The sequence below is a fragment of the Podarcis filfolensis genome, assembly GCF_964270895.1.
Source record: "Podarcis filfolensis genome assembly, chromosome: 3".
In the NCBI taxonomy this organism is placed as follows: domain Eukaryota; kingdom Metazoa; phylum Chordata; class Lepidosauria; order Squamata; family Lacertidae; genus Podarcis; species Podarcis filfolensis.
This window is the reverse complement of record NC_139606.1, coordinates 103,336,286-103,352,537: the sequence shown is the minus strand read 5'-3', so window position 1 is coordinate 103,352,537 and position 16,252 is coordinate 103,336,286. Positions and strand designations below refer to the sequence as shown.

General features: G+C 47.0%; 1 protein-coding gene across 1 annotated transcript; it reads left to right on the top strand.

Moving 5' to 3' along the window:
• Positions 1-1,286: 1,286 nt before the first annotated feature.
• Positions 1,287-16,025, top strand: SLC22A7 (solute carrier family 22 member 7; the record flags this gene model as incomplete). Its single annotated transcript, XM_083605701.1, has 10 exons — positions 1,287-1,664; positions 4,166-4,269; positions 5,034-5,188; positions 6,717-6,885; positions 11,078-11,201; positions 12,694-12,809; positions 12,919-13,133; positions 14,207-14,315; positions 14,843-15,049; positions 15,837-16,025. 10 exons carry the CDS (start codon positions 1,287-1,289, stop codon positions 15,901-15,903), a joined length of 1,644 nt encoding a protein of 547 aa, XP_083461827.1. The 3' UTR covers positions 15,904-16,025.
• Between the last annotated feature and the right edge of the window lie 227 nt (positions 16,026-16,252).

The following is a 16,252-nucleotide window of genomic DNA, read 5'->3' as shown; positions in this document are numbered from 1 at the left end:
GACTGAGGAGACACAGATCCAATTCCCCTCGCAGCCACAAAGCTCCCTGGGTGACTTTGAGCCAAGCACTTTCTCTCCACGTAACCTGAAGAAGGGTGGCCTGTTGGATTTTTGGTGCCAGCTGACAAGAGCTGTTGCCAGCCGCCTAGTAGAAAGCCAAACAGCCTGGGCTGCTCTAGTATATTTAACACTGATTTATTGTTCAGCTAGAAAAGCTTTTCATGGCAATGAAGACCAAACATTCTCACCTGCTAATTCCTGCAGCCCAAGACACAGTTACAGAAGTCAGCTCCAGCAACCCTGGAGGGAAAGTGGTTGAAAAACACACCACTGAAGACACATGCAGAATTGCCAAATCACTGGGGAAAGAATTAACCCAGCCTTTTCCTATGCATTCTGCAGCCTTTTTATCTACAGAAATCTCTGGTATGGATATAAATGGTATCACCATCTTCTGCAAGATGCTGCTAGAAGCACAGGTGCAGTGGTCAGCTGGGAAGCTGGCAACCTTGCACTTGGGCAAGGATCTGAAGCAAGAGTATAGGTTCAGGGACAAAACAGCGCTTTATTTCTGCAGCAGTAGGATCAGCCATCTGCAATAAGTTCTGTAAAATGGCTGTGCAATTTGGCTGGGGCTTCAGCCTGCAGACAGCCTGGGCTTGTCACTTGTTTCAAGGCTGCATATTCCCCCTTGCCCCGGAAGACAACCCCAAGCAAAATTAAGTCCCAATCCATGGGGCAGGGCAATAAAACCTATGGAGCATATTGGTCACCAACTAGGATTTTTTGACCTCACCTGCATGCCTAGGTTAGGTCATTTGTCTGGGGCAGAAACTAATCATTTTAGGTGCAATCTTCCAGAAGAAAAGCGTTATTGGCAGGAGAAGGTCTGTGGGCTGTGATTCTGACCTCAACAGTTGCTGATATGCATTGACTAAAGTTTAACTCTGGGGGCAAGAAGTGGTGGATAACCGTAATATATTTAATTTCTAGCCTGCTTCCTTGCAGCAGCACTAAAGGTTACTCGTCAACTGCTAAGAGTTGTTGCGTTAAACATTCTCCTGCTCCATGGCACTGCCCTCGCCATTTCCCTGGGACAGAGAAAGCGAAAGGTCCTTTGGCTCAGCCCCTACCAGTGAGGGCCAGATGCACGATCGACATCTCAAAGTCCACACGGACGACGGCATGAAAAGTCATGGCCTCCTGCTCTTGTGGAGCAGAAGAGTTGTAGGGGATCCCTCCTGCGGCACCTTGACCCCTACGAGCAAGCGAGGGCCTTGGCAAAGATGAATTTCGAAGACCTCTTGTGCGAGGCTGGGGGCTTTGGCAAATTCCAGATCCTCACTTTGCTCCTGCTCTGCCTCCCGAGGCTCTTCCTCCCTCTGCATTTCCTCCTGCACAACTTCCTGGCGGCCACCCCGGCTCATCGCTGCGCCATCCTGCATCAGGACCGCTTTGCCAACCTCACCGAGGCAGAGGTGCTGCTCATCAGCATCCCAAGGGATTCGGAAGAAGCCTTCAGCTCCTGTGAGATGTTTTCAGAGCCTCAGTTCCACCTCCTGCTCAACTCCTCCCAAGTGTCGACCAATGCCACATCTGTACAGAGCTGCCAGAATGGGTGGGTTTATAACCGGTCCCAGTTCACTTCCACCATAGCTACCCAGGTAAGCCTAGCATCTTCCTGTACGCTTGGGGACCATCTGAAAGGGCAAACAAGTGCAAAAGAATGGGCTCTTTTGGAATTGAGCAGAGAGAAGTATGTACTTGGCCATAAGGCTCATTATTGCCTGGTCTCAGTCTAATCTACTTCATAGGGTTATTGTGAGGGACAGAAGACCACCTTGAGCTCCCTGGAGAAAAATGCAATAAATAAATACATTACAGTTGTTACTCTGCCACTTTGAGAGTGCTCTGGGCAGTGAGCGTATGTTTCTGAGGGGATTATTTGTTTACTATTTATCACCATGATCATTATTTATTTCCTTTATCAGTTGCTTTATACATTATAAAAAAATATCAAAGTGACTAAATCATAACAAATAAAAGCAAATTTAAAACTACGGGGAAATGTAACACCGCGATCAGTACAAAATGCTCATCCAGTAAAATATCCATAAGAATAAATCCTCCTCACTCACTAAAGCAGTGGTTCTCAGACTTCCCCCCCGGGTCACACTTTCAGAATAAAAATTTGGTCGTGCCACAGCAGTTTTATTTATTGATAAGAAATACGTCGGAAAACGAAAGGAAACTTGCAGCAGCGCTTGTTTTGTAACATAGAACACAACTACTTTATAATAGGATTGTGGGGCATCCAGAAAGTATAAAATAACGCAGGACATGGATCTTTCCCAAAATATAATACAGTCATACCTCAGGTTAAGTGTGCTTCAGGTCGAGCGTTTTCAAATTACGCTCTGCGGTGACCCGGAAGTAACAGAGCACGTTACTTCCGGGTTTCACCGCTCGCGCATGCACAGATGCTCAAAATGACGTCACGCGCATGCGCGGAAGCGGCAAAATGTGACCCGTGCATGTGCAGATGCGCAGTTGCGTCTTATGTTCTACTCAGGATGTGAACGGGGCTCCAGAACGGATCCCGTCCGTATCCAGAGGTACCACTGTACTGACTGTCCTTGAATCTTCCTGCCACAGTTGCAGGGCCGTCCTAAGCATATCCGGCACCGTGGGGCAAAGATCCCTCCACCGCCCCCTCCCTTTCCCAGAATTTAGAACTTGGGGCCCAACTTGCGGATCACCTCGTAGCTCCAGGAGCCGCTGCCCACAGAAGACGCCTCTGATGTGGACACGGTGCAGCTGGCCAGACCGCTGGAACCCAGTGCTCGCTTGCGAGGCTCCGGGGTGCCTCCTCCTGCCTGACAACAACAGCCCACTGCTGGTGCTGCCAAGCGGCCTGAGGGCCTGAGGAGCAGGAGGCGGTTGCCACGCCGCCGCCTATGCCCCAGGGAGTCATGGTGGTGGTGGTGTGGCGGGAATTACCGCCATCCACATTTCTCAGCACATTAACTTGGTGCTATGTCACCCCGGAACACCTCAGCTGACCCATGAAGCTGTTCGAGCGTTAATGTTTGATCATTAGATGACAAACTTCTATCCTGGCATCTAGAGTCAGGTAGGCAGTCGTGTTGGTCTGACGCAGTCAAAATATATAAAAATTGCCCAATAGCACCTTAGAGACCAACTAAGTTTGTTCTTGGTATAAGCTGGACAATTTTTATTTTATTTTTTAATATATTTCTATCCTGGCAGTTCATCTGCAACATAGGAAGTCTGAGGGAAAGAATAACTAAGAAAACAAAGGAATGTTCTCAACGATGTAATCCTGGTCAACTGGGCCCTTACTCGTGGAGTAAGTCCCATTGAGTTTATTAGTGCTTGCTTCCAGGGAAGTGGGTGTAGCCTGGTTGTAGCCTATATTATGTAACCTTTAGCTGCCATTCAAAAGCATCCCTAAAGAAAGGTACTCACATATTTAAAATGTTCAAAATTGAATTTATACTTAAGAATGAAGTACATGCAGTTGACACCTGGGTAGTCATAGCTCTAGCTTATTTGGTAGATATTATTTAATTGGGAAAGTCCTGATTTGAATCAGCTTGATAGATTGAACCTTTATTGCAGTGTTCAGAATGCATCATTCAAAAGCCTCAGTGGGACGCTGTGTGTCTGAACTCAAAATCAAAATCTACTGAATAATAATAATAATAATAACAATCCATTATCTTAGTACTCTTGGCAGCTTCCAACAGAATATAAAAACACATTAAAACATCAAACATTAAAAACGTCCCTATACAGGACATAGATTTAATAGGCTGTTTTCCCCACACCCCATCCCATTGGCCTGGCTTGCAGGGGCTGATGGGAGTTGTAGTTCAGCAACACCTGGAGGGCCAAAGATTCCACACACCTGGCAAAGGCAATTCAATATCGCTCTTCCATACTGTACCTAATGTAGTTAGGGGAATTGCTGCGGTTTTGATTAATAAAGCAGATCTATTTGAAATTAACCCTGTGTTTATGTTCCAAAATCCTTGCCTGTGTATTTAAGGCACACAGGAGCCCTGCTGGGGGAAAATGGTGGCAACCCTGAGTCAAGCTGCCTATAGGTTTTCTAAATGCTACTCTGGGTTCTTTGTTCCAGTGGGACTTGGTCTGTGAGCAAAAAGAGCTGAATCACGCCACAGCCACCTTCTTCTTCATTGGCGTCATGCTTGGAGCGCTGATCTTTGGCTACCTGTCAGACAGGTAATTTTCTCACGCTTCTTCCTTCTTGAAACCTTTTGTTCACATGACAAACACCTTTATCTGCCCAATTTGATTGCCACACTTTATGGCAGTCTTCCCTAACAGGATGCCTTCCAGATATTTGCACTCCAACTCCCATCAGTCCCAGCCAGCATAACCAATAGCCAGGAATGATGGGACTTGTAGTCCATCAACATCTGGATAGCATCAGGTGAGGGAAGTTCTGGTCTAAAGAACTTCCCATAAGTGAGATAGGGCAGGGTTGGCATACCAGGAATTTAGAAAGGAGTCTTTATTCTCAACCAAACCACTCAATTATTAAATCATAGAAGTGTAGAGTTGGAAGGGACCCCGAGGGTCATCTAGTCCAGCCTCCGGCAATGCAGGAATCTTTTGCCCAATGTGGGGCTCAAACCCACGACCCTGAGATCAATAGTCTGATGCTCCACTAGCTGAGCTATCCCTTCAAATGACTAAGATCTTCTTGTCTTTAAACGTTTCAAATACGTTTTTTATTTTATTTAGTAATTTGTATCGCTTTGCTGCTTTGTTGTCCGTTGCCCTGGGCTCCTTTGCAAAGGAAGGGAAGTCTAGAACCTTAAATAATACAAAATAAGAACAACAGCTCCTTTGTATTTTCCACACGGAGTAGCAGGCTATCAGGAGAGAGAGCCAAGTACTCTTGTGGCACATGGCAGGAACCCAAGCTCACAACGGTCTCCTTTGCCATGTAGTTAACCTTTTTCTCTGTGGTGTTGTGGCAGGTTCGGCCGGAAGACCATGCTCCTGGTGTCTTACATGTGCACCCTGATTTGTGGGATGGTGAGTTCTGCATCTGTTACATACAGTATGCTGGCGGTCATGAGGACCCTGACAGGAATGTCTATCTGCGGCCTCTCTCTCATCGTCGTGCCTCTGGGTAAGAACAACAAGAGTTCCAAGGCTGAGAAGCTGTAGCCGTAGAGCTGGGAACCTTTGCGGAAGATATGTGCAGGAATCAAGTACCGAATTTTTCGCTCCATAAGACACACTTTTTTCCTCCTAAAATTAAGGGGGAACGTCTGTGCGTCTTATGGAGCGAATGTGTGGTCGATCGCTGGCTCCCTTTCTGGCCCCGCCCCGTTGCCCAGGCCTCCATTGTTGAATGTTCCGCAGACGGAGGCTGTTTCATTCCCCAGCCACATGTGACTGGCTGGTTAGATTATCATATTCCTAAAGAAGCTGCAGAACTTTGAGTTGAACCCCATAAAAACAGGATTCCCCCCCCACCCACAAAGTAAGCTCAACAACTTTGAGCTGATCCTCAAAAAAGGGGCTTTTCCCCTTTGCAAAAGAAGCTGCACAGCTTTGAGCTGATCCCCCGAAAAATGGGGCTTTCCCCCTTTCCTCCTCTAAAAACTAGGTGTGTCTTATGGTCAGGTGCGTCTTATGGAGCGAAAAATATCCCAAACGTAGATCTGGGTATCCACGGGGTCTGGGTAGCCACAGTTATCTGCTCTGATATGGTTGTTGCATAACAGATTGCCACACCTTTACAACTGTTACAACATCTGTGCTAATGACTCTCAAACTTGTTGAAATATATATAACAATCAATCAATTTGAGTTGCACAACTCAAATTGGGTCTACTAGACCCAAATTTGTTAAGCGATGTGGACTAAAGTCATGTCTGGTGCCCCTCCAGGATTAAGGGCCCTGAAACTTAAGCTTCATTAGTTTCATAGTAGATCTGCATCTATCTATATCTGTATCTGTATCTGTATCTGTATCTGTATCTGTATCTGTATCATCTGTATCTGTATCTGTATCTGTATCTGTATCTGTATCTATCATCTATCTGTCTATCTGTCTATCTATCTATCTATATCTATCTATCTAATTATTCCCTTCATAGAGACATCTCACTTCCTGAAAATGTAAAATTGAATCATTGTGAAAATGTATTTATTTTGTCCAAAATAAACAGTCACCAACCTTAAAATCACAACACGCTTGGAGAGATAAATGGGGCCGAAATGGAAAGAGTACTGGAGCCAGTCATACTTGTAAGTGGGGGGCACTTTGCAAATTGGGCACCTCTGTCCCATTTGGTCTATATTGTATTCAGCTCTCCCCTGTATTACAGATTGACACTGCACATGTAGTGGGCACCAACAGAGCTGTCCTTGCAGCTGCTGTGTGCACCACAAGGTTCAAGTCCTTAAAAAGAGGCTAGCTTAGAAGCGGTGCAAAAGCCAGTCTCCACCAGAAAGCAAAGACACTGCAGCTGACTGGGCCTCTTTTACTGAGCATTGCTCCTTGACTCCAAACATGGGCGATGGTTAGATGAAGGCTTGCAAACAATGGGTCTGGGCAGTAAGATCTAGGTCTGTTCTGTTTGGGCTCTCACAATCAAGTGTGTGTCTGTGTGTCTGTTTGTGTGCTAAACTCCATTTCTATGTTCCAGGCATGGAATGGGTAGACATCCAGCACCGCACCATTTCTGGGATCATAACCAGCATCTTCTGGAGCCTGGGGAATATGCTTCTCGCTCTGATCGCCTACCTGGTGCGAGACTGGCGTTGGCTGCTCTTTGCTGCTACTTTGCCATGTGCAGTGGGCCTGGTCTCTGTGTGGTGGGTGAAACTAACCCTGCATGATGGCTTGTGGTCCTGCCTTTCCTCAAGGGCATCTTCTTCACAGAACCAGCTGGCAACCTAGCTAGGCACACCGGTGGACTTCAGGGCTACTATAGATGCTATGTTCAGTTGGCTGGTTGCAACTGTCTGCTTTGTTTTTGGCACTTGTATGATTTATATGAGTTTGTTTTCATTTGCAACCTGCTCTGGGCTTGTGGGCCCCTCCAGACATCTTATTATTATTATTATTATTGTGCATTCATTAGGATTTATGCTCAATGCTATTTGAGCCTGCAAAAGTCTTGGGGCAGGCCTACGGCATCCTTTCCATTCAGTGCATATCCCATAGCAGGCTTCCTCAACCTCGGCCCTCCAGATGTTTTTCGCCTACAACTCCCATGATCCCTAGCTAGCAGGACCAGTGGTCAGGGATGATGGGAATTGTAGTCTCAATACATCTGGAGGGCCAAGGTTGAGGAATCCTGTCCCATAGCTTCCTGCTGAACTCCTGTAACTTTTCATATCACAAGTGCTCTGGGTTATTTTTTGTCCCACTTTTGTTGCTCTACGGTCTGGCCTTATCCAAACTTGCCTTTCGCACCTCTCTTTCCAGGCAGAGATCTGTGCTTAAATGTTCCTTGTCCAAGCAGGTCCCCCCCCCATTTTTTGTGCCCCAAGTATTCCCCACGAAAAGCCACTTTTTAAAGCTGAAACAGAGCAAACACCAATTTGGCTTTTCTGACGTTTTCCCCCTGACTGAGCTTTAAAGAGAGGGCTTTAGTGGAGAAAGCTCCAGAGGAAAGCAAAAACAAAGGAGCTCAGACACGGAGATTTATACAGTCATACCTCGGGTTACAGATGCTTCAGGTTACGTTTTTTCAGGTTACGGACTGCCGAAACCCAGAAGTACTGGAATGGGTTACTTCCGGGTTTTGGCAGCTGTGCATGCACAGAAGCACTAAATCACGCTTTGCGCAGAAGTGCTGAATTGCAACCTGTGCGTGCGCAGATGCGCAGCTGTGGGTTGCGAACGCTGCGGGTTGCGAATGTGCATCCCGCACGGATCACGTTCGCAACCCGAGCGTCCATTGTATTGTGGACCATGCCTGCAGGGGCGGAGAAAGGGGTGTGTGGTGGGTGTGGTTCGCCCCGGGTGTCACCACTGAGGAGGGTGACAAAATGCCGTGCGGCACTCACCGCGGGGCCTGCAGCGCGTCCAAGTCGCGCGTCTCTCCTAGGAAAGACACAGTGGCTTGGGCGCATGCAGGCTCCGCGCTGCCCAAATGGTCCGCCCACTGCCTCCCCCCCAGCTGTAGGGCGGCTGAGTGGGAGGAGGCAGGCAGACTCCGGGGCCCCCACGGTGTGCCCCGCCCCTATGGGCAGCTTGCCCCACCACTGGGCACGCCGCCCCTGGCGCCCGAGTGGCTTCCTCCATCGCTGCATGCCTGGAAAGAGTGGAGGAATGGTCAGTTTGGATAAGCCATCAGGATAGCAATAGGATCATGGGATTGTGGAACTGGGAGAGCCCCAGGGGGTCATCTAACCGAACATCATTCATGGTTTATCAGGAATAAGGCATTTGCTGGTGTATGCTGCCTGACTCCTCCCACTTTGTTCCTCCTTCGGCTTAAGTAGCTTCAGCAAACCAGGAAACCCTGGTTTCCTATTAACAACTCAACCTGTTGTTGTTGGCATCTGTCTGCCTTGAGAGAAAATGGAGTGTGCCTCAAGGGGTGAAGTTAAACTGCTGCGTTAGCAGCACCGAAGTGACCTCTTTGGGGCGCAAGCCTGGGCAGTGTGTATAGAGGTCCTGGGCTGCCCAGATGACAAGACCCCCTCTCCCAGCCTCACTGATATGGTCCAAAGGAAAGCAGAACAATATGTTTGGCACCAGCCTTGGCTGCAGGAGTTGCCGGAAGGAGGCGTACAAGGCGACATCCAATTCTTCACACGCATCCCAAAAGTATACATATATTTATACTAGGGGAAAGTGTGTACAAACAAAATCATAATTATCTTTGGGGGGGGAAATCGCTTGTAAAAATGTGTGTTATGCAAAACTGGGTAGAAAATGTGAATATTAGAAGACATGCCTAAGGAAATAGGTGGTTTTTGGTGGATTTTTGTGTACAGTGTGTGGTTTTTATACAGAAATGACGTGAACTGAACTTGGGACTGGCAAAATGAGAAAGGAGAAGGGACAAGTTTAACCATCTCATTTGTGAAGAACTGGAGAGCGTGTTAATGCTCATGATTTTTAATTAACTTTCCCACCAGAATTACGTTAGGTAACAGTGGATGCATGCACAACATACATTTTATTGCACCCCTGCAAAGGATTCTGGGAACTGTAGTTTGCTAAGGTGTTTGGGATTGCAGCTCTGTTAAGGGTTAACTATGGTCCCCAGGATACTTTGGGGCAGTAATGTGTTTTAAATGTTTGGTATTCATGCAGCCAGTGCCTGTAAAGAGGACATCAAGGGGTCTCGCGTCTTTGACTCATGCACTTTGCATCCAACAGAGACACCAGTACACATTAATAGAAGGGTGTCAATCTATGTTAATCTGTGTCCAGCACGTTTGATATAAATGAAATGAGCCATCAGACACCTGGAGCCAAATGCTAAATCCACACGCACTGGCATCTTGTATAAGTAATAGTTCACCAAGTTGTTCCTTCGCCAAGAGCTGAATGTTCAGGCTGAACTAGAACCTGGGTGACAGGCAGAGAGACGGTTTGTTTCAGAATCCCACCTCTCCACTCCTAGAACTGAGAAACTAACAATTATCATACCTCCTTGTGCTGCTTACATGTTTTGGACGCACAAGCTTTCAAGCGCAAACCACACATTATATGCCAAGCTGTGTGGCTTACTCCCCCCCTTTTTTTAGTGAAAAGCATCCTTAGTAGTAGTAGTAGTAGTAGTAGTAGTAGTAATAATAATAATAATAATAATAATAATAATAATAATAATAATAATTTTTATTTATACCCCGCCCTCCCCAGCCAAGACCAGGCTCAGGGCTGCTAACACCAGGTATACCGGTAAAACAGTTGATTAGAATATAACTTAAAAACAAGATTAAAATACAACATTAAAATGCAGCCTTATTTCAGCAGAAATTCAAATCAAAAACTTTTTGGGGATGAAAACGTCAAATCTTCACCAAGGCCAACTATCCAGACTGGTCCTACGTGGGCCAGAGAAAAGCCAAGGAAGTCCCAAATAGGAGTTCCATCACAGAAGAAGACAGGAGAAAGGAAAGAGGGGGAGGGGATCAAGTTGATTCCAAGCCAAAGGCCAGGCGGTACAAATCTGCCTTACAGGCCCTTAGGAGGCTATAACCTTGGACTAATGGAGGTGCCCAAGGTGTTGATACTAACATATAAGGCCCTATGCAGCTGAGGAAAATGTTACTTGAGAAACCACCTTATGCCTGATTAACCCAGCAGATCACTGTGGAATAGCATTCCTGTCGAGATACCACAGATGCCCATTACCTGCACCTTCCAGAAGCAATTGAAGATATTTTTTTTGTTCTGACAGGCTTCCCCAGCTGGATAAACGGGTCTTTGCCACATGAGCCCACTTGTTAAGGTTTCAGACTTGTTTTTAAATGTATTTGATATTTTTTGCATTGTTAAGCGTTTTTAATTATGTGTAAATTACCTTGAGATGGCAGTTTAGAAGACGGTTAATGGAACAGCTCCCTCTGAGCTTCCTTCCTTGGAGGTTTTTAAGCAGAGGTGAGGTGGCAGTCTGTCATGGATGCTTTAGCTGAGATTTCTGCACTGCAAGCGGTTGGGCTAGGTCTCTTCCAACTCTACCATTCTAGGATTCTAGGATTATAATAAATCAATGGTAATAATAATAAGACCAATAAATCAACTAACCCGAAGCAGACCCTTACTCCCTTCACAGAGCTACAATTCCCAGAGTGGTCTAACAACTGGTCCCCTTTCCCAAGGAACTCTGGGAACTATAGCTCTGTGAAGGGAAATATTGGTCTCCTATCAACTCTCAACACACTTAACAATCTATCATTCCCAGGATTCTTTGGGGGAAGCCACGACCATTGAAAGTGGAATTATACTGCTTTCAATGTATTGCGTGACATGGCCTTTTCAAAATCAGCTGGAGGATGTGAGCAATGTATCAGACAACCTGATTATTTTCTCTTTTAACAGGTGGCTCCCAGAATCTGCCAGGTGGTTGCTGGCCAAAGGGAAGCTGAAGGAAGCTCGCGGGCATTTGCAAGCTTGTGCCAAAATGAATGGACGAAAGGAGTTTGCTGCCAAGATAAACCTTGAGGTGAGATGGGGCAGGGCTTTTATTTTATTTTTATCCGGAACTCACTGGAACTCAGTCCCGGCTGCTCTCACGTGGGCGCCATTGTCATTCTAAGAGAACAAGGGAGGTGTTTATGAAGAGTTCCAGAACCCCCTTTTCTAGAAAAATAGCACTGAGTAGGGGCATTAGGAACTAATAATGAAGAAAACACAAACCCCTATACAGTGGTACCTCGGGTTAAGAACTTAATTCGTTCTGGAGGTCCGTTCTTAACCTGAAACTGTTCTTAACCTGAGATACCGCTTTAGCTAATGGGGCCTCCCGCTGCTCAATTTCTGTTCTCATCCTGAAGCAAAGTTCTTAACCTGAGGTATTATTTCTGAGTTTGCGGAGTCAGTAACCTGAAGCGTCTGTAACCCAAGGTACCACTGTACCACCAAGTGCTACTGCCATGGAAAATGCCACAGACTGCAACATAGAACAGCGGTGAGCGCTGCCTGCCCAGCGTCTGCTTTTCGGATATCGCAAATCATGATGTATGTGCGTGAGTGCACTATGTGAAAATCACGATGCAGGAAAAACTGTGAAGCCAGCCCGGGCATCTGCATAGCACCATCCTTATTTCAGCCATCGTGATAATATCAGTATATCATAATGTTTAGCTAGTGATTTATCGCGATGTTGAAAACCAGATATGGTAGGGTTGCTACAAAGTTGTTCAGCCTTGCTTTGCACCCACAATTTTCACCTTCACCCTCATTCTCAGGGTGCCTCCTCCCTCCCTTTTTCGATGCATTAGGATCCATTTGCAAATTTTTATCCTACAAGACTGAATGACGTTTTCTTACATTCGTACCTTGTATTATCAATACAGACTCCATTGGTTTTTAAGGATGTACATATTACGAACTGCCTTGTGGGAGGGCGCCTTTGTGGGTAGAAAGATGGGGGTAAACCATTATAAATAAAACAAACACCCAGCAATTAAAACCTGTTTAAAAACTGAAAATCCTGCTACAGAAACGGTTTGAGCCAAAGACCTGAAGAATATGAATAATATCTGACATTTGCGTGCTCTCTCTCTCTCATATATATATATATAAATGTGGGGCTTTCTGACCCAGTTTTGTTTCTGTTTTTACTTTCCCCTGTTGCAACACAGTTTACTAGTGGAGGGAGAACGAGAGACAATTCCCCACTGAGTTGCCTGCTGTTGCTCATGCAAGCCAATAGTGAATTCTGATTTTTTTAAAAAATCGTGTCAGTGGAAGATTTCTTCATGCCTAATTGCCACAGGGGGTGGTTTTTCTGAGGGTGTCATGGGGCACCCCATGTGCTACAACAGCCCCAGAAAACCTCCACTGCTTGGGGCGGGGGAACCCCATTGGTGACAATGGAAAGCTTTGTTCCATGCCTAATAGCCTGGTGGAGCCAGGATGGGAGACAGCAGACCAGATGATCTACCATGAGGAAGTCCTCCACTCCTGAACTGACCTCAGCTTCCCTTCTTCAGATGCTGAGCAAGACAGCAGCCGTGGTAGAGCAGAAGCTAGGTGGGAATTATTCTTATGTGAGCATCTTCCGAACACCAATGCTGAGGAAAATCTCCTTTTGCATGGGGGCCGTGTGGTAAGACACCTCTTTTTCCTCTTCCTCCTCACCTCACCCATGGGTTAATGTCCTCTCTGTGCCTGAGTCTGGGGTTCCTATGCCCACCTCTTTACCTGCCTCCCCTCAGGTTTGGGGTGGCCTTTTCCTACTACGGCATGAGCTTGAACATCAGTGGCTTCGGCCTGAGCATGTACATGACGCAGTTTGTCTTTGGGGCCATTGAGATCCCTGCCAAACTCATCGTGTACCTCGTGGTGAATCGATTTGGACGGAAGCAGAGCCAGGCCTGGTCCCTCATCCTAGCCGGATTATGCATAGGAGTCAACATTGCCGTCCCAAGGTGTAAGTAGCTTTGCTTTATTCTTATTGCCTCTTGTTGTTGTTGTTTTCCTTTTAAAACACTGTTCAAGCCAAGAAAATGGATGTAAATGATCATGCTGCAGCTTCCCTGTCCTTCTGAGGGGGCTAGGAAGCTGCCCCCCTGCTTCTCAAGACCCCTAGGCAGCTGCCTCACTCTGCCTACTGATAGGGCCGGCCCCGAGTTGCTATCCTGCCATTGCCAGGCAGCCAAGTTGTGTTTGGAGTTACATGAGGAAGTGGGGGGGAAAGCCTAGCAAATGAAGTCTCTACGTTGCAACCAGATCGCTTCACTAAATCAAATTCTGAGCATGCAAAAAGGGTGCATTATGGGATGAAACGACAACCCTCACCCCTCCGAGCTGTCCATGGGACAATCTGTACTGGATTGGCTTTCATTTGCCACTCCTAGCTCATGGATATCACGGCCAGCTTTGGCATCTTTATTGAGGGTAAAGGTAAAGGGACCCCTGACCATTAGGCCCAGTTGTCGCCGACTCTTGGGTTGCGGCACTCATCTCGCTTTACTGGCCGAGGGAGCCGGCGTACAGCTTCCGGGTCATGTGGCCAGCATGACTAAGCCGCTTCTGGCGAACCAGAGCAGCGCACGGAAATGCTGCTTACCTTCCCGCTGGAGCGGTACCTATTTATCTATTTGCACTTTGACCCAACTGCTAGGTGGGTAAAAGCTGGGACCAAACAACAGGAGCTCACCCTGTTGCGGGGATTCAAACCACTGACCTTCTGATCGGCAAGCCCTAGACTCTGTGGTTTAGACCACAGTGCCACCCGCGACAGCAGGAGTACTGAATTCAGCCCCTGCATCCTCCTGACCAGATGATGGGTATCGAGGCCAGGTCAGAGTTGCTAGCGCAGCTGTGTCATCAGGGATATCAACAAAGCAGTGGCTTTTCAGGATCCATTACAATGTTGCAGGAGGTGCTTGCGACGGCATGGCAACATGCTCAGGATTGTTAGCACTGATTTTTCCTGTTGTACATGCAAATGTTTTCTTTGTAGTAGCTCCTTTCACCTTTTCCAACTGCTTCTCCTCCCAGCACTGGGGATTTTGCGTTCTGTGGTTGCCATCATAGGCAAAGGATTCTCTGAAGCTGCTTTCACCACCGTCTTCTTGTATTCCTCGGAACTCTACCCCACTGTCCTCAGGTAAGGAGGAGCTCCCGTCTTAACTCACAGGTGCGGCTTATTTGCAGGTGCAGATTATATTTGGGCCAATACAGTATTATGCCATTATGATAACAGCAGTTCTATTTTCAATAGGGCACTAAGCTAGCAAGGCTTAGACACTTACAAGTCAACTCAGCCCTTATTAATATTATTATTCGTAACTGAATTTGTTACTTGCTTTCTCTTGCCCAGGGCAACCCAAAGAGACTTACAACCAAACAAACGAATGCATGGGAGAAGCGGGGTGGGTTCCGGGGGCAGGGGATAGATCCACCATAACATGCATTCCCCTTTCCGACCCACCTGGATTCCCATTCTGGGCTCCAGCTCCAAGGAGCCCTGGGCGCCATTTTGCCAAAGGTCTCCTCCAGTTGTCCTTAGACACCCCAGCTACCACTCTCCCAACCGATAAGCTGAGAATGGAATCGTCCACCCAAGACATCCAATGCCCAGCCTCTCTTTGCAGGACTCAAGCCTTATGGAATGCCTCTCCACTTTGCTTCCAGGCAGAATGGGCAAGGGTACTGCGCCTTCATGGCACGCCTGGGTGGTTCGGTGGCTCCTCTCGTCTTCATGCTGGACAGCCTATGGAAACTTCTGCCCCAAGTGATCTACTGCATCATGGCCGTGCTCTGCGGCTCAGCAGCCTTCTTCCTCCCTGAGACGTTAAACACGGAGCTGCCGGAGACTGTAGAGGATGTTGAAAAGCAAAGGTGAGAGCCGGGGAGAGGCAGAGAGGCAGGAAGTGGTGGTGAGGGACTGGCTGAAAATGTACTCTCCAGCATTTCTCTGATGAAAATAGGGACACCCTATTCAATAATAATACAGTGGTACCTCAGTTTTCAAACGTAATTCATTCTGGAAGTCCGTTCTTGTTCCAAAACGTTCGAAAACAGAAAACTGAAAGCGGAAGCCTCAAAACAAAATATGGAAAACTCAAAACAGAAGCCGCGTTTCCTGTTCAACTTCTGAGGCACATTCAAAAACCGAGGTATTTACTTCTGGGTTTTTGGTGTTGGAGTTCCAAAATGTTTGACTACAGAGGCGTTTGAAAACAGAGGCACCACTGTAATAATATTAATTTTTTTATTTATACCCCTCCCATCTGACTGGGTTCCCCCAGCCACTCTGAGCGACTTCCAACATATATAAAAACATAATAAAACATTACCCATGAAAAAACCTCTCTATGCCTTCCGATATCTTCTAACGGTTGTATATTTACTTATCTCCTTGGCTTGGGGATCGCATAACTCTATACCCTCCAACATTTCCCCGATGAAAATAGAGACATCCTAAGGAAAAGCAAGGCATTCTGAGATCGCATCAGAAACCAGGATGGCTTCTGTAAATCCAGGACTGTCTCTCCCTGGAAAATAAGGGCACTTGGAGGGTTTGGGGAAACTAACTGGTGGGAGACCCTGCTGCATTTGTGCTAATGTGCCAGCCTCCACTTCTCAGCAAACAGCACCGATCTTTTTCTTTGTTGTTTCCCTGTAGCTCAGAAAGGGAGAAACACCTGCGTGGGAAGGTGTCTGAAGTCGTGCCTCTGCAGTCGTTACAGTAGTGACCTGCTGAGGGGTTGCTGCAGCTAGCAATGGGGGTCTTGGGGCTTGCAGAAAAGATGATCAAGGGCAACATGGTGCGCAGGCTTAGATTTTCTAATGCAATAAAGTGAAGGGCGCAATCCGCTTTGGTGTCGTTCCTCAGCGTGGAGGTGAGTGGTTGGTGAGATCGCTGATCTCCAGGTCTTGCTCTCAGCTGTTTAATTCATTCGTGGTTCGACTGGAGCGCTGGCAGTTATAAGCAGGGCTCAGGCGGACATTCCCTAACAGACCACTGCTGGTTTTGCCATTTGCACAACGAAAAGGGCATAGCACAAAATTTTCTTGAACAGCAAAGGGCACCAAAGGCAG